General features: G+C 50.0%; 2 protein-coding genes and 1 long non-coding RNA gene across 4 annotated transcripts in view; all 3 read left to right on the top strand.

The window, feature by feature from the left end:
* Positions 1-625, top strand: part of LOC142409607 (bifunctional methylenetetrahydrofolate dehydrogenase/cyclohydrolase 2, mitochondrial-like) — an 86,067-nt gene extending 85,442 nt beyond the window's left edge. For both annotated transcript variants that reach the window (XM_075501353.1, XM_075501355.1), the window contains one exon: positions 232-625. In XM_075501353.1, coding sequence (XP_075357468.1) covers positions 232-292 — 61 coding nt within the window. In that variant the 3' untranslated portion in view covers positions 293-625. The remainder of the gene's footprint in view (positions 1-231) is intronic.
* Positions 626-7,938: 7,313 nt separating this feature from the next.
* On the top strand, positions 7,939-13,834 carry LOC142409609 (uncharacterized). Its single transcript, XR_012775707.1, has 3 exons — positions 7,939-8,458; positions 8,547-8,717; positions 12,817-13,834. It is a non-coding gene; the product is annotated as an uncharacterized LOC142409609 (long non-coding RNA).
* Positions 13,835-18,257: 4,423 nt separating this feature from the next.
* AREG (amphiregulin) lies at positions 18,258-26,344 on the top strand. Its single transcript, XM_075501359.1, has 6 exons — positions 18,258-18,449; positions 18,626-18,808; positions 21,461-21,644; positions 22,095-22,253; positions 24,032-24,134; positions 25,086-26,344. Exons 1-5 carry the CDS (start codon positions 18,407-18,409, stop codon positions 24,117-24,119), a joined length of 657 nt encoding a protein of 218 aa, XP_075357474.1. The 5' UTR covers positions 18,258-18,406; the 3' UTR covers positions 24,120-24,134; positions 25,086-26,344.
* Positions 26,345-26,719: the final 375 nt, after the last annotated feature.

Here is a 26,719-nt window from a genome sequence, read left to right on the forward strand (position 1 = left end):
ATGCAGATGTGAAATCTTCAGTGAAGAGTTGAGAAATGAGACTCTGCATGCAAGTTATCTCAGACCTGGAAATAAGCACAGACAGAGCCTAGCTGCTAGGCGTTTAAAACAAACATGAGGAGGTCATACAGCATTTTTTTTCTTCCTTCATCCCCCCCTCCCTTCACTCCCCAAAAAGCCGTTTGGAACAACGGGCTTTCCAGAACTCACACTTCTCTTCTCTACTTCCAGGTACCGAAGCAAGAAGAGACAAACGAACGCCAGCGAATACAAGGAAGTTGGTGCCCTGTAGAAGAAACGGCGGCTTCCTACAGTGTTCTGTTCATCTTGATGGACTCAGTGGCTTCCCATCTATTTAAATGTTATTTTTATTAACCATATTTACAATATTTATATGCTTTTAAAAATTTCAGTTGTTTGGTGATCCAATCAGTATAGGTCAAGCATTTTATTTTCAGTGTTTTATTTTTTTATTAAATAATATTTCCTAATGAGAACCCCACCTAAGTGGTTCTGTGGGATAGAGATATATTTTTATAAGAACTCATCTTCTTATTCTGAAGAGTAATTTTATATTTATTCTTGTGAATATGCTCAAAACAATTCTACTCCTTGAAATAAAAGTTCTAGACAAAGTCAAAATATCTGTGTGTTTTGATTGAAGTGAAACTTGGCCTGGCTTGGCTGAGCAGGATGTTTGAAGCCCCAGCAATTACTTTTGGAGAGAGAAACCATAGTATTGCTAATAATATGTATCGATGCATGTTCCAATGAACATAGCTATTAGCTGGCGTAATTGGAGGAAGACTTAAAGGAAGAAAGAGCGCAGCTCCTAGCGCAGCCTATCCAACATGTACTGCGTGACAGCAGCATGGATCTGGGCTTCTCCGTGCCCTCAGAAAAGTTATGCTGGGTATATTTTGGATTACAGCAGGGAGGCAGCAGCACAAGTTGATCGGTCTCTGCAGCTGAACACAGTAACACGTGGCAGCTCAAGGTGTGTGTGTAGCTACAGGACGAAGGCTCCCTCAGAACAAGTACCAGCACTCGAGTCTTCCCCATAGTGTTTCTGCCATAGTGTCTATCATACAGCTGGGAGCAGGGGAAAGGGAAGTTTTTGAGTTTGGGCATAATGTGGATATCTTGTTGGCCTAAAATAATGATAGAATAGCCCGCTGGGTTTAGCTGCACCCCGAGTGTGGGTCCCTGTGAACAGGAAGGATTCTTGCAGCATCTGAATCATCTCTGTTAATCCCATCACTTCTCACGCTTTCAGAAGATGTGAGAAAAAGCAAAAACTTTTCGTCGTTCCCGGTCTTTGCCAGAGGGCCGTGCGAGCTGCGTCGGCCTGCGTTGCTTGGTGTTTATGAGTGTGAGACCTGTGATGTCTTGACCGGTGCAACAGGATCTTTGTAAGGAAGAGTGGTGGGTCCTGAGACACATCACAAAGCGAGAGTGCTATTTCAGAAGCTCTCAGCCAGAGGCCCTTGTGGAGGAATAAACTGGCTCTTTCCCTCTCTCCTTGAGCTGCCCTCCTGTATTAGATGCTCTTGAGATCAGGCAAATGAAAGGGGGATCTTATGCTCAAAAGTGACTTTCCTTGCTTTTCTGCTTTGTGTTGTCCAGTAACAATTTTCAGCTGAGCTCGTAGGTAGCAGGGCTTAAATCTGCCTTGCATCATCCTGTAGAGTAAAGCCAGTCTGCGACCGGCCATGAAAGGGAACCGGTGAGCTTGTCCACGCACACGTGCAGCAATCCAGCAGAAGGAGGCCGGTTGCGACAAGTCGTTCGGCCAGCAGCAGTCTTTGGGAACGTAGTTGTTGATGTCCTGTCCAGAGAACAGAGGGCTGTGAATGGCAACCGGGGAGGGTCCCTGTAGGTGGGGCTGGGAGGCAAGGTGGGAAAGGCTTGCCTGAGTGCGCTGCCCTGGCCGTGTGGCCTGTGCCCCTTTCTTCGGAAAAGGTGAGTCATGTGAAATGATAGCTCTGCTTCTTTCCCAGCTTGATACTCGCTTCCTGACGTGGACTTACTTTCCCTGCTATCTTTCCTCTGACAAGCACCAACCACAGCAAAGGTGTGGTCAGGCAGACCTGGGGTGTGATGAAATAGCTCTGCCCAGAATCTGCCAGTTTTCTTTGCACTTTTCTCCCCAGTGGGGAGTGCGTGAGGTGAGGAGGAGGAGGGATGACTACTTAGCAAAACAAAGGTGTGATCTGAGCAGACTGACATTACACACCATGGATGGCTCCGACAGCGCACAGCAGGAGAGCCCAGATGCTCCAGGCTGCTGCATGTGAACTCTGGTTGCAAGGCTACAGCCTGGGATTGATTTATTTTCTGTGCTGCTCACTCTGCTGCGTTTGCTACAGACCTTCTAGCACACACTGCTCTCGTGGTCTTTCTCTGGCAGATATACCACCAGCTTCTGAGTGTTGCAGCCGCAACATCATTTCTGCCTGCCACAGGCCTGCAGGTAAACAAAGTACAACCGAGACCCAGCACTGCTCAGGCAAAGTAAGCGATGCTTTGCTTATCACCACTTCTCAGGACGAAATGCTTGACCGAGCGACACTGACCAAAGACAAGAAGATCTTCCAGATCAAGTATGGCGATGTAGGGGTACAAGGGACCCCCTTTGCACGTCCTGATGGCTGCAGGCAAGCTGGCTCTCGCTGTTTGACCTGAGGTCTGTCACAGAACAGCCTCTGTTGATCTGACCATGGGATATCTTGCCCATCTTTTTCAAACACTGGGTTATCCTGTAGGGTTTACGCTTGACGTGCTGGGTCTGTGCAGGTAGCCTGCTGCTACCTTCTGCCGTCTTCTAAGATAACTTAAGCACTTATTTTTGGCAGTGCTTATCCAGCCCTTGGTGCCGCTCAGTCAATGTTTAAGATGAGTCTGGACGGTACAAATTTTTCCCTGGTCTGCCCGGTCTTTTGTGTCTCCCTTCAGCATCGAGTTAGAAGGGGATCATTGGTCATTCCCAGTTAACTGGGTTAACTCTGTGTCACAGGGCCCTTATTAGCTGCTCTTCAGCTTTTCACTTCCTCTCTCCTTCTCCTGTAATCCAGTTGTCACACAGAAACCTGTTCTGCCGGGTAACTGGTGACAGCTAATGGCAACCCCAGCCACAGCCTCGTTGTTAGCACAGCCTTTGCTAGTGGGAAGATGGGGCAAAAATCGATTCTTGGAGCCTCCTTCCATTCTTGCTGTGACCCAGTTAGGATACGTGGTGACACATCTTTGTTTCCCCCTCAGGCTTCCCCGCCTGTCCGTGAACTGCTCTGGCCGGTCCCTGTTCATCCTCCAGAAACTTTTCCTGGACTCCCCGGAGAGACTCAGCCCAGAGGCACGCGCAGCCTGAACACGCTTTTGCTCCGACTCCCATACGCTGCCCTTTCCGCTCCTCTGCTCCACTTGGCAGGAGCATCACAAAAGGGGACTCCGTCCTCTCACCCCACCTTTTGTAAATGATGACCCCATGTATTTGCGGTCCCATTACTAGAGCTCCAGTGGCCGAAAGGCTTCAGACTCTACCCCTGCCCTGCTCGCTGCCAGCCCCTCTGCACCTGAGCAGCCACAGTAGCTAAAGATGCATCTTTCCGCTGCAGCTCTTGGGTCCACGTGCCCACTGCTGCACTTGCAGAAGTTTTAAATTGCAGTAGCAGCAACGTCATGGGGTTTATCGTGCCTTTAGCTATTTGGGTCAGGCAAATCTAAGAGGAATAGTCCACTTTCAGACCCGAGCAGGATTTGTTTGGTTTTTTCTATCTGTCTTAACTTTTCGCTGACTGTCTGGATTTGGCTTGGGCTTTTTCCACCTATCCTGTTGCTCATCTTACTCCCAGCCCATAACAGCCCTTCCAGACCCTGTGTTTTTCTCACTCCTGCACATGATTGAGCAACTCAAAAGCTTGGGGCCACATACCAGCCTGCCACCTCAACAGCTTGTGCCGGCTGGACGTAGATTGCCAGTCCAGCAACCACGCAGCCGGGTCCTGATGACACACCCCAAATAATTTGTCTCAGAGAGTGAACCTCCCTCATTCTTTCCATGGTTTCTACTGGCACCACCTCTATCCCTCTGTTGCAGCTCTTCCTCACCCGCACCGCCCACCGTCAGAGTCACCTTTGGCTGCAACTCTCTTTCCGCTGGTGAGAGCGTCTGCGGTGTGCCTCCGAGGTTGCCCTGCCTAAGCCTTCCTTACCAAACGGCTTCGCCTCCTGCACGAGTGTTACAGGCTCCTGCCAGGGCAGTTCGCCCATGCCTGTGTCAAAACACATCACGGTAGAGTAGGTGTGTGAAACAGGCGGGGACAGGGACTAAAGACTGGTACTGGAGAGACCCACCGGACACCACAGCCATCTACGTGTCCTCAGGGCCACCAGCGTATCGCTGTGCAGTTTTTCTGCCTGGGACACTTCTGCTGGCCGCTCTCTGGAGGACTGAGCAACCACAGCTCCCATCAGCTGCAGTGGTGCTCCATTTGACATCTCCCTGTCATTTGAAAACTTAGCCCATCCCAGACCTGTCCTGTCAGTAACCCTGCTGTGGGGTTCTTGCCCACAAGTCTGTATATTTTATCTGAAACCCTTTCCAGCCTCTTGGGATTCAGGCAACGGACAACTGATGCTTGCTTTCAAGCCTGGGGCTGTCTGAGGTAGGAAGCAACAGCAACAACTCCTCCCTGGGTGCTCTGTGGAAGGACGGTGCTTTTTTTGAAGTAAGGCTTCCTGTAAACTCTCTGAAATGCTATGTTTTTGTGCAAATGTTAGTGGTGTTAGTATTTCCTCTGGTCGCAAGATATCTGACTTTTCTTAAGAGGGCATTAAAAGAAAAATCTTTCCAAAAGCAGCAGCCAGCCACAAAACTGCAAAGAGATAAGAATGGGAGTAGTCACAGTAACTCAAGCCATCCATCACCTTATCACTTCTTGAGGGAGAAACTTTTTCAGCGTCTGTGGTGTGCCCACTGTTACCAAACCTGGAATTACCATTACCATTGGCTACCGCAGGGGTTAAAACCAAAGCTCCTTTAGTACCCTCTTCATCCGTGGCCCACACAACAGATGACACGCAATGCCTTTAACTGGGGAGGCTGACCTTTCTCTCTCCGGATGCCGTCTTGCCTGTTGCGTGCTTCATGGTAATGTCACTAGAGGTGCTTTGGCAATCTCAAGCCTTTGTGAGTCATGTGTCCCCCTCAGTGGGTTTCCTTGGAGTGCGTCAGCCGGTCATGTCACAAGTTTGCCGAGAGGTGGAGGAAGCCTCCATGACCGTCTTGGGTTACATCAGAGGGGCGGAGGACGTTTGGACAGCTGGTCCTAGTCCCCGCTGAGGCAAGCCTCGGATTGCACAGTGCATCTGGCGCCTCATCTCGGGGCTGCTCGTGAGAAGAGCACGTGTGGAGCACAGGGAGGAGAGAGAGGAGGTTCAATGGGCTGGAAAGGCTTACAAATCACACACTCGTTGCAAATCTGTGCTGGGTCAGTAGCAGTCATCCTTTGTGTTTATGATGAAGAAAGGATTGTTGGATGGATGGATGGACGGATGGACCAATGAACCGATGGAAGGAGGGAAGAGAGGATGGATGGAAGGAAGGACGGATGGAAGGTGTTCCATCAGTAAATGTAGAAGTTTGGTCTTGCACAAATAGTCATCATTTTAATAAAGCCGGTGCCAAACCTAAATTACTCCAACATTCCCATTATCTAATGCCATCCTGTATGATTAAAAGCTTTCCCAGCAAACTGTGAGATTAAAACAACGGATCAAAAAAATATTGAGAAATCTCTCTGCCCTACCCTGATGGATGCCAGTGTGATCCTTCCAACCCAGTCACCAGGGGGCATCAGCCTCTTGATAGGAAAACCCAGTAGGAATTTAGGAGGCGAGATGCAATACTGAACAGGCACCAGCCCCAGCAGGGAACCACCGTTTGTCCATAGACATTTGTCAATGGTCCCCAGTGGTCCTGTGATGGATGTCCTCTTTCTGTTCCGGTTTGTCAGGCTGGTTGTCGGTGCCCTTCATTATAACGGGAAGCTGAGGCAGTTGTACAAGCCCAAGCCACACAAATGAGGAAGAGAAGCCAGTTTAGCTGCCTCTCCCAGAACTGCTGTCATTTAGGCGGTAGAGGCGGGGAAATAGGGGTTAATTTCAGGAGAGAAGAGTAGCTGATGGGAGGTAGATATCCATCTGGATACACAACAACATGGGAATAAGCCTGCAGGTCACTGCTGAGAGGGGGCTGGTGGAAACCAGACTGAAGAGTTGTAATAAGGGGATAGAAAATGAGGGAAGAATAGGGTTTAGATGAGAGCAAGAAAAGATGGTGAGACTTTTTGACTGTAAAAAGGACACAGAATTGAAGTCAGGAGGAAACAGTCAAGGCCTGGTTGGATGGGGCTTTGAGCAACCTGGTCTGGTGGAAGGTGTCCCTGCCCATGGCAGGGGGGTTGGACTAGATGATCTTTAAGGTCCTTTCCAACCCAAACCATTCTATGATTCTATGATTCTATGAGCTCAGTACCTCACAAGATCCGTGCGCCTGTGGCCTCCCAAACATTTGGAGCTCATTCAGGAGGTCCACTTGCTCAGCCCACCCATGCCAAGAACAAGCATCACTGCGACAGCGGAGCAAGGAGCAGCAAGTTTCAGCCCCTGTAGAAAGCTCACCAAGAGGACAGGAGCATTTAAATGAAGAAGGTCAAATACCAGAAATCAGACTGCATTTACAACGGCTGGAAAACCTGGCAGGGTGAGTCCAAGCCGTTCTTTTCAGGCAGCCTCGTTTCTAACCAGCTCCTCTCCTCCTCACTTCTAACATGTTTGTCTTTGGAATGGGAAGAGCCCCCAGAAAAAGGTATTCCCAACCCCACCCTCAGCAGCTCCAAAGGCTCAGCCGGGGAAAGGTTGCTGGTCAGGGCTACCAGTGCCTGGTCACCGCTGCTGGCTTCCCCGGCCAGACTCCTGCCTCTTGAGCAGTGCCCCGTCCCAGGCGATGCTCTGGTTACCGCTCCTTTGTCCTGACTCACGTAATTCCTCCTCAGCCATTGCCTCCACGACAAAATCCCTGTGCAGATAGCCTGACACAGCCAGGTAAGTCAGCCGCTCCACTCGTGGAGGTGCAGGGCTCTCTTTCTGCAGCGAAGTTTCGCTGGGAATTTTACCACCCAAAGGATTTTTCTGGTGGAAGATACAGCTTCTGAAACAGGCAAGTGATCTGACTTGGGATTGTTTCTTCTCCCAACATATTCACCTATGTATTTAGTTTTCCTTGCTGCTGGGATAACTGAACTGGGATATTTCATTTCAGCCAGTTCATCACTCATCAAAACTTGTTGGTTTTTTTCAACTCACCCAAGTTGTTTTTTTCCGATGGGCTCAAATCAAGCAGAGGGGAAAAAAATCCATTCATCAGTCAGTATTCCTGAGTGGTTCAGTGCCCCATGACATTTCTGGCACTGGTTTCATTCCCACCTAGTCGTCACCTTGAAGACTACATCCCTCGCTTCCAGATGCTGGATTTCTTTGCATGGGGCATCATCAGTGTCATCCCACTGTGGCGTGCGTGGGGCTCAGATACCGGACTCGGTGCAGCAGGGATGGAGGGTGGGAGCGCAGCCACGTCCTGCCATGGGGAGTTAGCTCAGAAATTTCCTGTGGAAAAGCAGTGCTTTGTGCTCATGCTCAAAAGAGCAGAGAACATTCTGAGCTTACGAAAACTGATATTTTTGTATGCATCCAAAAAAGTAGAAATTAAAGCTTTCAACATTTTCTTAATGCAAAAGTTGGAGCATTGCCAAGCCCAACATGGAAAAAATAATTATGACATTTTTGGCATAATGCCCTGTTTTGGAATAGAAAAGGAAGCTGGAAAGCCAGACATCCCCAAAGGGGCAGACGCGTGGCTTTGGTCAGTCCTGATCTGAAATGCACGGCATCTCTAGAAGGCTCTCACCGTTCCTCGTGCGTGCTGTCCTCGGAGTAGTTAATCATTACTGCAAGGCTCTGTTTCCTGATAAAGTCTTAGATTCCAGCGAAGTCTTCCTTTCTTTCCAAACCGAAGGCTAGCATCAGCTGCCAAAGAGCTATGCAGCCACCAAGAGTATTTTGTCAGCCTTGTCCCTCAAAGCCACAGGTACCCTGAACCTCAGCCTGCCTTTGGCGGAGGCTAGAAGCGATGCCAAGTGATATGATGGATTTTATTCACCCCACAGCCACCCTTCCTGCAAATTCATCAACTTCAAAACGAGCTGCTCAAGCTCATGATCTGAGAATTCAAGAGTCACCGTGTCCTCCCAGGGATTTGGCAATAACCTCAGCCCTGACGCATTTAGCCCACCGACGGACACCCAGGATGGCAAGGTCTCTGATTGCCGCAGTGGTAATTTGGCAGTCGTGGGTGGCAAGGAAATGGCACGCGTGCAGTTTGTGGCTCTCCTAGCGTGGGGTGAGCTGTGTCAGAGAAAGCTGTCCCTCGGACTTTACTGCTCTCTTTACTGATGAAGTGATGCTTTACATGTCTGTCTCCCTTACAGATTTTCGCCTGCGGTGCAGCAGAGAGTCACCATTTCCAGCACCAGAGCGCAGGGCTCATGGAGAACTTGCCTTTATGCCCCGCTCACTGCACCGAAGGTCTGGCTCCTGGGATCGCCAGGCGAGGGACAGCCGGTTTGGCAGTGCTGCGGAGCACAGGGACGGCAAGACGGGTACGTGGCTCCTGGCAGCGTCATCAGTCTGAAAAACCTCGCAGACAGCCAGGGTCGGACTTTGGGCAAGGGCTGTGGGGATGAGAGCAACCACCCCAGCAGCGCTAAGGGCACAGGCACAACAGCTCTGCCTTTGTGGGCGCAAGCTGGGAAAATATTGACTCTGAGTTTAGTGGTGGGGATGGGACAGAGCATGTGTGAAAATTGCTTTTGTGGAGGCATTTCTAAAGTTGAGTGCAAGGCCACTTGTTGTTGTAGGTCAGTAGGGCCCCAAGCAGCCTCGGCTCTCCTCCTTTGAGTTTCTTCCAAAACATTTAATGTGTTTACTTACCGTGTCGCTTAAAGTGTAGCGCGTAACACCTGGGAAATGAAGAATTTGGCATTCTTAGGGGTCAGGATGCTTGAAACGTGACTCTGGAATTGACACTGTATGGCCATTTCTGAGTTTTTGTACAAAGTCTTGTGCATTTTTTTCAGCTCAGCTCCTTGTTTTAAACGCTTTTTATTTTATTTGCCACCATTCTGCTAATGTGGGGAAAAAATGGCTTTCTGGCTGCAATGCTTAGTGACCTGTTTCGGGCATGTTAAGACAATATGTCTTTAAATGCTAAAATAATTTAAGTGTAGTCAAATGCCATTGAATTTTCTCTCTCTTTTTATATGGAAACACGTTAGTTCCAGGCAACTTAAGCAAGCTTGGGAATAACTTTCCGGAGCTGAGAATAAATGAGATCATTCATTATCAGTGAAGCAGGAAATCTTGAATAAAGATTTCAGAAGACACTGGGCAGGGGCAGAGGGGCACAAATCCTGTTACCAAAAGCTTGTACGTTAAAGGGGTCCCTGGGGCAGATAAATCCATCCTGCCCTTCTGTAACTCAGAACAGCATCACCCAGGTGAGAGGGAATAGAGACAGCGATCTCTTGCCCTGCCAGGCAGCTGATTTTGATACAAATCCCTCTCACTACCAGAATCTCCTCTCAGCATCTGCTTTCCTGCACTAGCTCCTGCACTAGTCCAAAACCAGTTTACTTCACCTGCTCTAGCTGAGTTACCTCTCGCCGCGGCAAGGGAATGGCGCTGAGCTCTATGCTTCAAGGAAAGCCTTGAGTGGTGGAGACCAAAGCGCTCAGCCCTGCATTTGCCACCCCGGGTTCCTCCCTCCCCATTCGAAGCAGACCTCTGCTCCCACTGAAACCTCCTGGGTGAAGCCCACAAGGAGAGGAGGAGCCATGCAGACGCTGGGGCATTGGTACCTTGAAAAGCCTCTTAGGAGTGGAATGAGACCTCTTGTCAGCAAAGCACGGCCCATGCGAGCAGGATACCCAAATCCAACTCAAAGCAGAGACTCGGTTTTGCTTCAGAGGGGCAGAGTGTGCCTGCATGCAGTCAGACTTGGGTGGACCCAAACCTGCCAGGAGGACGGCATTGTGGCATGCCAATGTAGACTGGTTTCTGTCTTCAGAACCAAGAATCAGGTTTTTCCTACATGAAGGCAAACCTCCCTACAGCAGGAAATGAGGCTGTGCCTAGGAAACCTCCTTCACAGCGTGAGTGTGCAATCGTTATGCAAATGAGACCTTACTCATTCGGTGTGTCTCAGCAGTCCTGTCCTGGGAAAGCACTGGCCCCATGTTCCAGCCTTGACGGGGACACACGCAACACGCAAGGAAGAGGGGACACGATGTGCACTGCCTGCACGGGTTTCGCTGACGGATGGACACGTGTGACTGGAAGCAGCCTCGCAAAGCACTCGCTTGCCGGTCCCACTTCAGCACATTGAAATGAATGCCCAAACTGCCAGCACTGACTTATTCCAGGGGCACCTTTTTAGTTTGCCAAATTTCATGCTTATTTGCTAGTACCCTGGCACAATTAAAGGCAGCCGACCTCACGAGGGCACAGCACTTGTTGCCACAAGCAGGCACTGCCAGCAAACAATGGGATTTCCAAGGAAGCATAACAAACATCCCCGTGAAATAGAGCGTTCTCCTAGGCTTCTTTGCTTGCTCATGGCCTGTGAAAAAAACAAAATCCAGAGTGATCTACGTAATCATTGTTGTGCGTAGGAAGGCTTGCCTGGGCTTTGTTATAGGGAAAAAATCTAGCTTTGGCAAAGGTGAGAGGAAAGGAATTTCTAATTGCTGTAGGCTTCTCTTTGTGATTCATTGTTTCTTCACATACGAAATGACTTCAAATAGGTACAGAAAATTCACCTCCTGATGCACCGATGGGAAGGCACTATGCAAAAACTCAGCTGTGGTAAAGCGATACCAGATGCCCTCCTCTTCCTGATGGTGGGGTGAATCAGAAGGAAAACCATTCACACCAGGGGAGATACTGTGAGTCTCGCTTATGCCAAAGACCCTTTGCTCGGCTCCAGCTGCAGGGAGCTCAGCAGCGCAAACCTGCGCACAACTTGGACTGACAGTGAAGGGTCCCTCCAAGAGCCGGGGAAAGGGCCTTTCGTGGGGAGCCGGTGATCAGCCCCAGACAAAAGTCATATTGGCTCACAGAAGAATCAAGAGCTTCTTTGTGCACCATTTCTGCTCAGTTTGCCCCCAGGGGGCCTGAATTTGACCTCTGCCTCATCCTGTCCCTGTTAATCTAAGATCAGAGAGAGTCGAGGGCTCTGGATCCGCTTTCTGTCAGGCAGGAGACGGACAGGGTGTGTGACCCCCAATGACCGCAGTGGACATGAGAGCAGGGGCGTGCGTTTGATTCTCGCATCAGATGATAGGACTTGAGTACCAACAAACCAACGAACACAGCGGAGAGGAGAAACAGGCGTACAGCGACAAAACGGCAGCCCCTCTCTCACGCCATGGGCTGTATGTGTCTTTGTAAAGATGCCGAGACAAAAAGCGTTCCATTTGGATGGGAGAGGACCCTTCTTGACCGAGGGGATTTGCCTGGGTTCCTGCAGGGGACGGATCCAGGCAGCTCACAGCATTTTCTTGCTGAGACGAAATCTTTTCACACAGAAGGAGGTCCATGCTCTGTTCATCTGTGTGTGTTTACCTGCCTCACCAGCTGCTCAATTCGGGAACCAGGTTGAAAAAAACATTGTGCAAGGAAGATTATAAAGTAAAAAGCTAAGACTTTAGCTGCACTTCCAGGAGAAAATTCCCAAACAATCCCCACATGTCCTTTATTTCTCTGTTACTCTGGACACCATAGGAAATAACACACAACACAGAAGAAAAACATCATGCTATTTCTGTCACATGTTCCCAGTCCTCATGTGAGACTGCAATCCCTCAAAAGGTGCAGTACCATATAATTTACTCACATGCTATGTGCTTTCAAATGAGCCGTGATACGCATCTCCAAGGTGACTTCATACCCAAGCCACTAAAGTGAGGAAAGGGATATATTATTCACCCCGCTTAACAAACTCAGTTAGTCAAACTACCCACTGCAACTTTCATTGGCACCAACACGCTTTAGGTCAGCCGGACTTAACGTGGCCAAGATCCAATTAGGGGAGCCTTAAAGGTAACCCCAAATTGTTGCCGCTCCATCTGTACGAGACCATGTCAAGGAAGTTTGCCTTGCCTTGTGACTATAAAAGATTGTTCCTCCACTGTTAAAACTAGCTGTTCATTTGCCCTGATTGTAGTACACAGTGCTCCTTAAAAAGTCAGCATATGATAATTAAAAACCACCTGTGCCTACAGAAAGTCACTTTATTACAGTAAGCAAAACAGTGGTTGTCCAGAAGTTGCATGGAATGAAGAAAACAGAAGATTCATAGCTAACGGTCCGGGTATTAGAGGTAACCATTTTTTAGCTTTTAAAACAACCATGTAGTGGCATTGTGTTTCGTGGAGGCTTTTTTTAATATGAAGATTTCTACTCTGGCTCTTTTTCAGCTCAATCTCCAAGACACCAGAGGAAAAAAAGCGTGTATTTCCCCAAGTATAGACATCATTTTTCCGACAGCCGCACTGCACACATAATTACACTCATTCTCAAAGTTGAGTGCATTCTGTGATTGAGCTGGGAGACCACCAAAACTTAATGAACATCAGTCATGCAGCTTTTGCTACCTTGAGCACAGCTCCACATTTAAACATTTTTTTCTCTTCTTTTTAGAATGAGTACTTTTGGAGCACTTGCAGAATGATCCAGTAGCTGCATATGCCTTTGGAAAGCGATGAGCTGGGTGTTCTCCGCTGCAGGGACCGTGCTGGCTGGCAATCCTGGACACATTACAGAGAAGAGAGATGATCTGATGATTTTGCCCATCTAACACTGACGTGGTACTCTGAATATATAAAATAATGTGTGGTGCAGGGGAAACGCTATCATACTGAAGGTAAAGGACCACAGCAACTTGGCTTGGGTAAATCAGTGTAATGGCACTGACTACAACAGCTGAGCTCTGGCCTCCATTTCTTTAGGGATCCCTATCTAAAGCACCTACCCCTTTCTGTCCCGTGGGGCCCGGCAAGCATTGTCAGGAGGGTGGTTTTGCACTGGGGTACTGTGGGGAGCCTGCCTTGGGGGGGAGGTGGGTAGGACCGCAAGCCAGGCCTCGCTGGGGAGTCCTGGGGGAAGTTTCTGTGAATCGCCCGAGGAAATGGAAGAAAGGGCAGCAATTTTCAGCGCTCTCTGGCAGGATGTGGTATTAGAGAAGGAGATGGTTAGCTGAGGGACAGCTCCCCATTCTAGTGTAAATCCAGTATTGCTTCACCCAGCTTGCGGCTTCGGGCCCTTACAATTACCGCTGGGGTCAGGATCTGCCCCTGAGCATTTGCAAATTGAGCCATTGCACAAAAACGAGTGGGTGAGTGCTGGAGGATGTGTTTGGTCAAATGAGTGCATGCTGTGTGGAAAACAGAGCAGTCGAAGCCCAGGGCAGTGTGCTAACAGCAGGCAGCTTCCCAAAAAACCTCCTAGCACGTGGCAGGACTGCTGCCCCGGACAGGCTTGCCATATGTTCCCCACCACCGATTCAAACCTGAGCCCAGCCCGTCCTGCTCAGCTGTATCTAGTGCCAGTGAGCAGGCAACAACAGGAGCCACAACATGGCCCACGATATTCTGCAAATTATTAGGCCTTTTCCCCATTGCCTGCCATTTGTGAAAGCCGGTGGAAAGCAAGTGTGAAAACCCACTGCTGCAATTTGGTAGCATTGAACTCCTTAGCACCACTGCATGCTTCATTGGATTAAGCAGGGATGCTCAGGGTTGCTGGAGTTTCCGTTGGCTGAGAAGGTACCCCTTAGATTTTCAGGGGGACTGTTTTTCATTTGTATTGATATAAATTAGAGAAAAATCCAGATCTTGTCATCATGGGGGCCAGCAGATTTTTGTTTGTCCTTTTTGGTTTTCTCCAAAAGATTTTGCAGTCAAATGCAGAGTGACTGAAAGCACATGCCACCGGGCAGACTTCCCCAGGGTGAACAGCTGATGCAGTACAAGTGCATAATTTATTCCCTTTCTGGACAGGTTTTGCTCATGCAATCCCTGCTTCAGCCAAAGTCTCGGGGAAAGGAGTGGAGCACAGGAAGAACATCACCATCTTAGAAAAAAATTGCCTGCTGAGGGCTTTCACGGCAGGGATGCACGACCATCTGAACGCCTGTGGATCTCAGAGGCTAGCAAAATCTGTACCAATTTCCAGAAAGGCAGTACCCAGGCCTTTCCCCTTCCCTCCTCGCCAACACCCTGGCTACACATCTACATCCTCTTTATTAGAGCAATCGTGATTTACATCAGCAGGAACCGGAGTCACACATGCCTCACTTCAAAGCTCCCTCCCTGCCTATGAGGGAGCTGCTGATAGCAGAAGATACTGGCGTCTGCAGATCACAAGTCAAGTGAAAGTCTGGTGAGCTGCCCAGACAGACACCACTCCGGTTTGAGTCATTACCCTTTTCCACCTGTTCTCAACTGGATGGATGAGAAAGGATAACTCATGTTCAAACACCCAGGTCAGCTGTGCCCGCCCTTGCAAAATAAACATTTGATGTCAGTGAAGAAAATTAATGGGCAGGTATTTCAGATACTTCCTTTCCCTTCACGCATTTCTTGAGGGTTTTATCAAAAGTAAAGAGAGTGAATAACGAGATCGCAGTTGGCACTCGGACTCTTCTGGAAGACACGATGCCCAAGCATGCTCCACCAAGGCCAGGCAGCTGTCAGCATCGATGTTGCTTCGCCTCCGCAAGTCCCTGTCTACGCCCCGATTGCCACGGCACGGCTGCGGAAGGGACGGGCTGTGTGCTGGCCACCTCGTCCGGGGTCAGAGCAGAAGGAAATATGATCCAAATAGTCGGGCAACCTGGGGGCTCCCAGCACAAAGCAGAGCTGACAACGTGCAATTTCACATCCTGGGCACATCCTTCCTTTGCAGTCATCTCAAGGTGACAGGCCATGGTCAGGGAGGAGGACAGCAGGCCCCAGGAGCTGCCAAGCAAAAGGAGAGAGCGCATTAATGTCAAGTCAGCAAAATCTGCTGGGATTCACCACAGAGCAGGAGATGCTGGACTGCTGCCTCAGGACATCAGGTCCTTGCCAGGGTAGCCTTGTGGCCCCGGGGCTGCAGGTAGCCAGAGGATGCGCTGCTCCACAGCAGGAAACACAGCCACAGTCTTCATCGCTGGGATGTTTTCTGGAGATAAGCCTGGGAGAAGAAAGGCAGTCCGACGGAGAGAAACCTCCCTTCCAACGTGGCCGTGGTGCCGTATTCCACAGATGCGGCTGGAGACCGGAGGGGAAAAGAGTTGGCCCCATCACCACCTGCGCTGGGTGCTGTCGGGTGCTGTCTGAGTCCAGGCTGCGCTGAAGGTTTTCAGGGCTAGCAAAAAGATGGTTGAGGCACAGGAAGGACCAGCCCGGCTCCCGAGGCGTTCATTTCCGTCAGCAAGAACGGGGCAGCGTACCACCGGCCCATCTCCTCCCACTGTGCCGCCAGCCCATGGAAAACAAGGTCTGGCTCAGGGCAGACGCCAAGGAAAGACTCTGGCTGCGCCCGTGCGTGCAGCTCCCTGCACGGGCTCCCTGCTAATCTCTTAGGTGCACCCTGTTGGGCCCACCAGCCTTTGGGGAAGCTCCCTGTCTGCTGGGACCAGCATGATGGACCAGCCAGAGCGGGCAGGGGCACTTTGAACAGCAGCCCCAGCCTGGGTGTCCTGCTGGAAAACCCCGGGTGCTGCCGGGAGCGGTGGCTCAGTAGGTGGCACTCTGCATCCACGGGGAACCAGCACCTTCCCAAAGGTGAGCCCTGCCCTTGCCGGCCCAGCAACCTGCCCCACCGGCCCAGCCACAGTGGGGCAGGCCACGGGGGTGAGCCTTGCAGCCCCCTCAAGGCTTCTAATCCTTTCACTGCTCCTGGGGACATCCTCCGGGAGCTCAGCCTGGGGGCAGAGTCCGAGTGTCTTTCCAGCCCTGGAAGAAGGCCACGGCCAAGCTTAGTGCCTCCTCCCCAACAGCACACAACAGAGCTGGGGGCCTGTGGCGGGATCCCACCCTGCATGTCCTGAAACACGGTGGGGCTCTGGAGGGTGTCCTCTCGGAGAAGCAGCCAAGCAGGGCTTTGCCAGGACACCGCCATTTGGGAAGAGCTCCCCTGATGTCCCACCTGAACCTCTCCGTGCACAACCGGCGGCCATCACCACCTTGCTGCATGTTCTGCACGCCGAGGAGCGGTGCTGGTTGATGCCAGGCTGCCCCTTCTTCTTCAAGGAAGCAGGAGCGGCAGGAGGGAGTCGGCGAAATGCCTGACAAATTTGAAGCATGCCGAGCCAAATTCCTCGCTGCTGCCAGCCAGTGAGACGGAGCCATCGACTGGAGATTGGAGGAGAGAGGGAAGGCAGTGAGTCAGGCGCTGGATATGCTGTGTTTGGTCTCCAAACAGCACAGGTAACAGGGGCAATTGCACTCGGGTCATTCAACCTTTCCCCCGCTAAGCTTCTCCTTTCGCTTGCTTAGCAGTTTGCCAAGCATAGCGCACGGGGCTGAAGTTGTCAGTGCTCAGTATATTCCTCTGACTGAACTTTAAAAAGTTAATTGAAAATGTTTCCAGTGAATCTCTGATAAAAACCTGGGAGAAATACTTCATTTTAACAGCTGCAAAAAAGAAAATTCAGCAGGGAAGCTGCGGTGCCTCACTGATGGAGCAGGCCTTGAGCGTGGCAGGCGGAGGGGAAGGAAAACTCCCAGTTTACAAACCTCCCTGCGGCCATTCTCACACAACCACCCCCACGTTTTGACAGAAGAGACCCCAAACTCCAATGTCTCTGCCTTTGGAGAAACTCCACTCGCACGCACTCGGTCTCTGCTCACGCCAGGCCCTGGGACTTACGGGGGTCTTGTGGGAAGGGAACTTTGGTCCGAGGGGGAAAGGAGGGCCGCGGTCGAGCCCCTGGCTGCCCCCAAATGATGACGGAGCTGTAGCCCGGGAGCTGCTCAGCGAGTGCCTGCTGGTCCTGCAGCGGGACCAAGCACTCTCTGTCCCAGGGCTGTGGCGGCTGAGCAGGATTTGTCTTTTCTCTGCTGTAGATTCTATAGGAAAAGGCATGGGAAACGAGGGGAAACACAACGGTAAAAAATCCCAACAGTAAAGCTGTCAGCTAATGAAAACCTGTTTTAATTGCACTACGCACAAAGGGGCTGACGGAGGTTTGCCAGGGCCGTCTGTCGCAGGTTAATGTCCAAGCGACTGATTCAGCAACTTTTTTCAGAGCTCTTGGGCATCGCTTCTTGGGATTGGCACGGCCCGGCAAAGACGGCACTGGGAGCCGCATATCCTCCTTCTGCGTGTGTGCAAGAGAGGAGAAGGTTTAATGACTGAGCAGCTTGGATCCCAGCCACGTCGAGCAAAGGCTCCGTCAGCTTCCTGAGCTGTGAGTAGCGTTCCGGCCCCTCTTGGTTAGAAGAGAAGGTCGCCAGATCCCCCCCTTCCCTAACGCTTGGCACCATCGCCTCCCGCTGCCCTCCCGCCCCGCCGCGCCACGCGGGGCCTGTGCGGGGCCTGGCGCAGAGGGGCACCGATCCCTTCGTCCTCGCCCCCCGCGGGGCTTTTCCAGGTTCCCACCCTACACCAGCACGTTACAACCCCGCCGCCCTCGCTCTTCTCCCCTAAAAGCGGGTAGGTCTCCTTCACGCCTCCTTACGCGACAGCTCAGGAGAGGCGGCCGTGCTAAGGCGCCCTCCGCTAAGGGCTACCGTGGCAATTACGAGCCGAAGTGCCCCCGAGGAGCACATTCGCCTCAGCCTGGATGCACGCCCACCCTCCTTTCCACTCCTTACTCAGCCATTACTCACGCGCCGCTCAAGCAAACACACGCGGACCGCGGCTAAGGGTGAGCACCAGATTTATTGCTGAAAAACATTTCTGCCCTATCTATCTCACCTGCCTCCTCCCCGAGGAGCGGGGCAGGGGGGCAGAGCGAAGAGCGCAGCGACCAGGCGGGTGTGCCTGCGCCATCGGCCCTGTGACCGCGCGCAGGCCTCGCCATGGCAACTCCCCGCCGCAGCGGCGGGCGGCAGCTGCGCCTGCGCCGCCCCCCGCCCTCACCTGCCGCCCCGCCCCGCTGACGCCGCTCCACGTCCGGGCGCGCGAGCGGCGGCCGTCTATAAAGCGGGCGGCGGCGGCGGGCGGCTCCTCATGGAGCGCTGCGCGTCGCTGCCGCCCGCCGCCACAGCCTCTCTCTGCCGCCGCCCGCCCCGGCCCGCCGATGCGCGCTGTGGCGCTGATCGCCGCGCTGGCCGCGCTGGCAGGTGCGTGCGGGGCCGGCGGTCTGGCGGGAGGGGAGCGGCGCGGCGGAGGGGGCCTCGCGGGGCGGCGGTTGGCGCCGTTGGTGGGGAGGGGCGGGGAGGGGAGGGGGCGTCGCGCGGCGGCGTCGCGCGGCGGCGGTTGGTTTGCCCCCTGCCCACGGCGCCATTTTACCTCGCAGCGTGCCGGCCTGTCGCCGCGTCGTCGACCAACGCCACGCAGCCGGAGCGGCACGGGGGCCCTGGCCAGCGGGAGCCCGAGGCCCGCGAGGGCGAGGCCGTGTCGGGTCCCGACTACGAGGAGGATGAGGAGTACGAGGAGGCGCTGCCCGTCCACCAGTACATCGTGGACGACTTGATCCGAGGTGAGTCAGCAGCCCTCCCGGCGCCGGGGGACGGGGCCAGGTGTGAAATGGGCTCGTCAGCTCGGCAGTGCCGGGCCTGAGGGCTCTCTAGGTGTGAGCACCGGCTTCCTTCTGACTTACCTCTTTTGTAAGGCTGCAGCACTTAGCTCGTAGAGTATGGAGCAAAAGTGTGCTTCTGCTTGAAGCTGTTGCATTAAAAATAGGCTATCAGGGATGAAGACTTTGTGTGAGCGTGACTAGGGTGTGTGGAAGCTGCAGGTTAGCTGATTGCCTGCTGTACTGCTCTTCCCTGATAAACCTGACAGGAGGGCTGTGATGGGGCAGCTACCACCTACTTACCATGGAAGCCTCAGTGAGGTTTATGAGTGCTGTTTGGCCCTAAAGGTGGGTTTTACCTCAGGTTGTCGTTCTTGCTCCAAGGTTTTCTTATGTGTTTTCTCATGATGGCTTATTTGGCTTGGAATGGACTAAAACTTCCTGGGAAAGCAAACACTTAAACCCCTTAAGTGGCTGCAGAAAAGTTTGTTAACCATCTTTCAGACAGTACTTCACTGTCAATAGCTGTTGTGTGAATTTTTTTTAATTTGTCCACTAGTAAGCTGTGAGGAGATCAGAATAGCCCACCTGACTAAAGGGATGGGAGGATTTTGTTGGTTCTGGGCTAAGTGCCATTGTAATACAAGCCAGGTACCTACAAGTGATTTCTACCTCAGTAGATGTTAGTAGGCTGGTGCTGTTGCCCTCTAGGATGGATCTGGCTACTATTTTTCTGCAGAAACATCCTGAGACTTGAATGAGATGAAAGGACCTCTTAGGTGAAGGGGGCCATGCTCCAGATGCTCAGTTTGGGGAATTCGTGGACCCTTGCTAAAGTTTTTCATGAGTTGAAGACCTCCAGGGGAGACGTGAATGTTAGAGTTATTGAGCAGTTTGGCCTGTAAAACTACTGCCTTGGTGACTTAAGTGTTGTATAACTGGGCAGAAACCAGAATTGCTTCCAAAGGTGGTTGGTTTGTAGACCAGCTCTTCTACTTGGCATGAGGTTTATCTGTGGAGCCTTCAAGCTGTTATGATTCAACAGGTGGCTTTCCTAGCTGTGCAGCTTGCAGACAGGGACACAGAGATCAAACTGACAAGCTGAGCCTTGAAGAGGGAAGAATGGAAACAGCCTCAACTATGAAAGTGTGAACCTAAATATCAAGTCGAACTGGACAGAGCAGGGGCCTCAGCTGTCAGCAGTAAGCTCACACTTCTAGGGACAGGAAACCTTGCTGCAGGAACAGTGTTCCTTGTTTACATATTAATATAGCTTATACCATTTGAATCAGACTTCTGGTTGCTGAAGGCGTTTTTGCTTTTAAGTAACTTCAAGCCAGGCTTGTTGCTCTAGAAGTTAAAATGATCAGCTGTCTAGACAACAGTGAACTACACCTTGTTTCTTTGTGCAGGCTCTCTTCTTGTCACTAGAAATACAGGGTTATAAAGTAGTTGGATCAAGTTGTGTCCTGTGGTGGTGATTGCCTATATGCATAGTGCTCTGGGTAAAATATTAATATTCAAAATTATTTTCATTAGGTCTGCAGAGCACAATAGAGAAATTGAGGAGTATTGTAAATAGCTCTACTGTTCTTAAGACCTATTCAAACTCACCTGGTTAGCTGTTACACCTGAATGGCACAGTGTTGCACTGAGAAGACTTGCTGTATGGCTAGCAGTAAAGGAATGGTTTCTTCAGAGAACCAGTGTTTTACCAGCTTGCTCTAAAACAATGTGATGGAGCTTTGACTGCTGCATGGAGCAGCTGCAGAGCTTACGATCCTCAAGTCAGTGACTGGCTTCAGCTTGTTCTTCCCAGCAAAAGGAAGGTGATTGCCCTTGCTTAAATCCAAAGACTACTAAGTCACCAGCACTTTAAACCACGCTCTTCTAGAGGTTTGTCTTAATTAAGATAATGAGGGGCAACAGTAAGTGGCAGAACAAATAACCTGACTCTTAAGGACTATCCTGCTTTCACTCCTTCGGTGCACTCGGCATCTCTCTCAAAGTAGGAGAACTGGAAGTCAACTATCTTCTGCTGAAGACAGCACTGCAGGTTATTTGGGAGGAACAAGTATGCTAACTGGGACAGCAAGCTGTCTTGCCTCTGCAAATGCCCAGGACTATCTACTGAGCTATAATGCCTTTCATCACTGATGCGAATGGAGAGTTTAGAGCGATGGAGGCTGTTAGCCTTGTGTCTGAGTCGATATAAAACCAGTGGATGGCTTGGCTCAGTGTGAACTCCATGTTCTTTGCAGGTCTTTGCTCGAACCTGTATGGTTTCACTAGAGTATCTTATGCTGTGAAATGCTGCAGTCCTTCAACTCTGCTCTTCATCTCGGGTGGCTCTCAGCTCATCTGCTCTTACTGCTTTTGGTCTGCGTTGCACAGGACGTAATGGTGGCAGAGTTGTGCTTACTGAGCTTCTAAGCTTGCTGCCTTTGTGCTGGGTGTGAAATGCCCAGCTGCATGCTCACTTGCATCCTATGCTTCCCGGTCACAGATGCTCCTGCAGTGACCATCCCCCTACCCTTCACCAAATTCTGTAATTCAGTTTTCACAGACTCTAGCTTTTTAGCATTGCTAGACTGAGTCATCTTATCCTTTTTTCAGTTGAACCTGTGGTTAAACCCAAGCCAACAAAGAGGGGGGGTGAGAAGAATGCTGGCAAATCAAGAAGGAAGAAAAACAAAGGGAAAAACAAAAAGAAAGGGACTCCTTGTGAAATGGAATACAAAAACTTTTGCATCCATGGTGAATGCATATACCTAGAACATCTCCAGATGGTGACCTGCAAGTAAGTCACTTGTACGTTGTGAGTTAGGTGTGATTGCCATGAGCCGGTGGCGTATGAGGGCTCAGAGGAAAAATCAGTGTCAACTCGGCATAGATCCATCTCCTGCGGTATTTTGACTGAGAATCTTTCTGCCATGTAAATTAAGTGATGATGGAATCTGAGATGCATAACAAGCCACTGAACTCATCAGTTGGTCATAAACTCAAACCAAAAGAATGAAAAGGCGTGTTTTCCTGGAACATCACGCCCAAACTAATCTCGACTTGTTGAAATGCTGACAAACCTTGTGCTAGAGCAGTGACTGCATTTCATGAACACGCTCTAAAGGGAGCATCTTGAGATTCATGGGAAACTCTGAAGATGTCTAAGTCAGGTTTGAATGTGTGTGGGTGTCCTTGGCTCCAGACAGCACAGGAGCTGATAAGAACTTGTGTTAATGTTTACTTGCAGGTGTCATCAGGATTTTTTTGGTGAGCGCTGTGGTGAACAGTTCATGAAGACTCAAAGGAAGAATGATGTGACAGACTACTCGAAGACTGTGTTGGTAGTGGTAGCTGTCCTGCTCTCAAGCATCAGCTTCATTACTGTACTTATCATTGTGATAGTGCAGTAAGTATTATACTCTTTGGTGTCTGTCTAGCATAAGCATGAGCGGGGCTTGTGTCCAATAGCCCCAGAATGTGCGTGGCTCATCTGAATTCCCTGTGTGGAAGACATCCAAAAGGGCTGTGCTCTTATCCCAGCTTGGATATGTCTTGAGGGTAGAAGCAAGGTCTGAGAAGTTCCCAAGTGACTAAGTGTTCACTTAGCCTCTCTCGCTGTTGGCTGTGGGCAGCCTGTGACCCATGTATTTTAAAACAAGAGCCTTTCTGCTCTTGCTACAACCAGGGTAGTTACAGTGCTGCAAAATATCAGCAGTAAGTGGAGGAGGAGCATTAATGCTGACACAACAGTGCCTTCCCTAATCCTCATGGAGAAGCCTGCAAGCAGTAATATAACAGCCTCATGCATGGCTATTAACTGACAACTGGGTACACAGCTGGAGGCAAGGAAATGGTGCTCCAACTGTCCATTTAATAATGGAGGCTGCTGGGGTTAAATACTTAAAGTGAGGGGGAAGCAAATGGGGGGAACAAGCGCTGTCAGTCCCAAATACTGTACTGCTTGCTGTTAAGATGGAGGGAACAACCATTCCAGCCTAACCAACTGCTGACAGTTCAGTGTGTGTGTGGGGGGTAATTGGAATCTGGGATCCTGCTGTGAATAAATTAAAAGAGCTTTTCTGGGTACATGTTTCAGGTGTTATATCAAACTCTTCTTTGTACCTGCTAACAAGCAATATGCAGTGGCTTATGCCTGCCTGTGCCGTTGCGGCTTGGCAGTGCATTCGCAAGGAGTTTGTGCTGAGGTTAGTCAGCATGGGGAGCCTGACTCCAGTGGTTCCCGAGTAGTGGAGCAGTCCTCCAGTTGTGACACTGCAGCTTCACCACAGTAGGGCTTGGGATACTGTAGGCGAAACACAAAAGTTCAGTCTAATTTTGGATCTTGCTGAAGTATGTAAACTGAATTGGGTACATGCTGTACTCTTTCCTGCAATTCAGGAAACAAGGTGTGCATTTGTCATTTCACTGTTGCTTCACATAGAGATCTGAACTTGAGGAATGCTGGGATGAACACTTGTTCTCTAAACACTGCCTTGTTCCTCTCTGCTAGGAGAGATAACCAGTTCTGTAGTGCTTAAGAGTAAATGATCATGGTTAGTTTCTGGAGTGAGCTGTGGAATAGGATTGCATTTGTTTCGTGCTCTGAACCTCACAGGCTTGAAGTATGAGATAGTTCATCTGTACCTTCATCCAGAGAAGCTAGGTGGTCTGTTTGGAAGAGTTACTAGAAAAGACTGGAGAAATTAGGAGAAAATAAATAAGCAGCTTGCTTATGATGTGTTCAAGGGACTCATCAAGGGGACAGAGACTCCAAATACTTGAAGTCCCCAGGGCTCTGCTGTGGGGTGGAGGAAGGCAGTCTGGTCTCCACAGCCGTTTGCTGAAGCCACCAGGAAATCTGTCCTCCAGAAAGTCTCCTGGTGCTTTGCTCAGTTCCAGCAATAAACACTCTTCATCTTGCTACCTATTCGGGCTTAAGCCAGGAAGCCCTGGCACTGTGAGGCAAAACTGCCAGTGCCTAACTCAGGGGCTTCTTGATGTTATTGTCAGATACCGCTTGATGCCAAATGTTTAAAACCTGTCTTGCTTGAAACTTCCTGGTGCTGAGGATTTGCTTGAGGATTCAAAGGATGTGAGTCTAAATGCTGCAGATGATGTGGGGGCTGGAAACAACAGGATGTCCATCAGGTTCAAAATGACCTCTAACATGCCATAATTCCACAGGGTCAGGAAAAAGTGTCCTCAGTATGAAGAGAAAGAAGAAAGGAAAAAACTTCGACAAGAAAACAGAAATGGCCATGTTGGTGTGTAAATGAGGAGAAAGCAGGTATGAAAGCTGCCTTGAAACACCTTTCAGTCCTTCCAGGCTGGAGTTACATATGAGAATTGCATGCATGTTTTGCAAAGCTAGTGTTTGCTTCTAACACTTGAAGTGCCTTAAAACACATAGGTTACATGTGAAGGACTAGCTCGGTTTTCTGGTTTCTCGAAACCACCTGAGGTGTGAGTTCTTCAACAGTGCTGTTAGCTTTCTGGCTGCTGTCCTAAAGGAAGAGTGAGGATAGGAAGCTGTACTGTGATAAATGGACTTAGGAAGAAAAAAAAAAACCCTAATATCTGGGCAGGGGCAAATATTTAGTGCAAGAAACCATGGTAGAATTTCATCATGGAAGATGGTGTGGTAGCCAAGTGGATCGTCACCCCTCATAAGAGAAGTACTGAGGATTTTCATGTCTTCTCTGCAAGGCATCAGGAAGTTTCTGGTGCTTAGAGGCTGTAGACCAAGACAAAGCTGCCAATTGTGTGAGCACCATAGATAGCCTCTCAGACAGGTTTCATACTGTCATAGCAACTGAATGCTAAAGCTCCTTGGCCTAGGTGGATCACCCCTGGGAGAAATCTAGTGGATTTTAATGAGCAAGCAAATTGGTCTCTCCTGAGCATAAGTGTGCGTAACAGCAGACTCAAGGACCCTTATTGAACAGGAGTTACACTACAAGCTGGAGGAAACTATAAAGCATAGTCCTGAGAAGAAGTTCTGGCTGAAGTCAGTAGTTCTGCTTTGCCATGTGTCAGCTACAGACCTTGTCCAAGCTTTGTCCAGTCATAATTGTAATGTTTTGCTCAAAGCTTACCTGAAGCTGAAGAGTATCTAGCAGAGTGTCCTCAGGTGTGTGCACATACTTAACCTACCTGCCTCAGATGTAGGTTTGACACAGGTCTAGCACAGAGTGCTTGTCTTGGGTAGTGATTAACGTACCTGGTCTGCCCCTTACAGAACAATTCTGATGTGGCCACTGCCATGCTGCAGGCTACCTCTGGCTACCTGACACATCCACCTGGACACTGTGGGCTGGAGCTGTAGCCACTAAGCCCTGAGTCATCACGACAGAGGCTGCTGCAAGGAGATGTCAACATGCCACTTGCTGCTGAATCGCTTGCTGGGGAGGACAGTTACCACTACATCTTGGCACAAAGGTGTGGAAGGAGCTGCCACTGTGGGGTGGAGGACCTGCTATCAAGGCCTGCTAGAGACTGCTGCTACTGAGACCTCTGTCAGTGCTGGAGCTCCAGTCTCTGCTGTTGTGTGATGGACTTTCTTCTGTTAGCAAGTCTCCTTTGGCAGCTCTAACCCTACGGGAGAGAGCTTGTTGCAGCTTTCAGGAATGAATGGAGGGGAGAAAATTCCCTTCTTTCTCCCAGAGTGAAAAAGGGAAGAGCTCTGGATGGCTTCTCTGCCTAGACCTCAGTGGATGAAAAACCTAATTCTGCTGTTGCTGTGCTCCCTGTTGATATCAGCTTCAAAGAACTTTGTCTCTAGTTCTGACTTGCAGGGTGTTGGTGACAGGTCTTTGTCAGCCACACCTGGGTTCTGTTACTGTGTGTGTGGCAAGTAATCCCTCTGAATTCAGTAGGACTTGTTGTGTGAGTGGAGCTATCCATTTGCGTGTGCGCTAGCCTCAGTTATGGTTAGTCTCCTCAGGATGCTGAGACAGTAAATGCAAGATCTGAAGCTCTGTATCTGAAGGAAAAGATCCATGCTCAAACAAGCTGAAAAGCCTGGACCTGTCTGTTGTAAACACAAAGCTACTTCTGTTACCCAGATACGTGATGCTGCTTTAAGCAGCACTTAAATTATAAAATGCTTCCCATGAGATCCAGTCAGTTGAACTTGACCAAGAACCTGTTCCTCTGAAGAATTACATTCATGCACTGACACTCTGCAAGCAGTGGTCTCTTGTGCTCTATGTTCTGGTGCGAAGAACTCAACTTACCTCAAACTATTCTGACCCCAGTGTCCTTGGTTTCTTGAACTGTCCATGCAGTCTTGAGCACAGAGTATTATTTGAGTTCAGTTTCTTCTTGGAAGAGTGAGTGTGTTCTGTATAACAGAGCAGAATTCTTCTGGTAGCAGAGAAACACCATTAATTGTCAAGTCATATCTGTAAATGTGTAAATATTTATTACTGTATTTAATATTTAATGTTTCCATAACAAACTTATTTATTTTCTAATTAAACTTTTTACATAACCTAATCATGGTAACATTTTTTTCTTGATCTCAGGAGTACATGTAAACACTTGAAATTAGAGCTTGGTTTTTCCTCAAAGCAGGAATCTCAACACTTAAGAGCACAAAGCATGGCTACAGCTGTGTGTGAAGTATGAGCTCGGTGCTCTTGCAAGAGTGCAGGTTGTTTGTAAACAAAATGTGCAAATGCAAGTACCTGTTTCAGTAGGAAGTCCATTTAATTCAACTACAAAGGGATCTTTTAGTTACTGGATTAGGGAGGGGCTAAGTGAGCTACCTTGTTGGAAGCTAACATCTCAAACTGAAGTTTGAGCAAATGAGTAGCCCTTGGCACTAGACTCAAGAGCTGGGAATACTTGGAGGGGGGAGCCTGTCATCTC

The sequence above is a fragment of the Mycteria americana genome, chromosome 4 (assembly GCF_035582795.1).
Source record: "Mycteria americana isolate JAX WOST 10 ecotype Jacksonville Zoo and Gardens chromosome 4, USCA_MyAme_1.0, whole genome shotgun sequence".
Lineage (NCBI taxonomy): Eukaryota > Metazoa > Chordata > Aves > Ciconiiformes > Ciconiidae > Mycteria > Mycteria americana.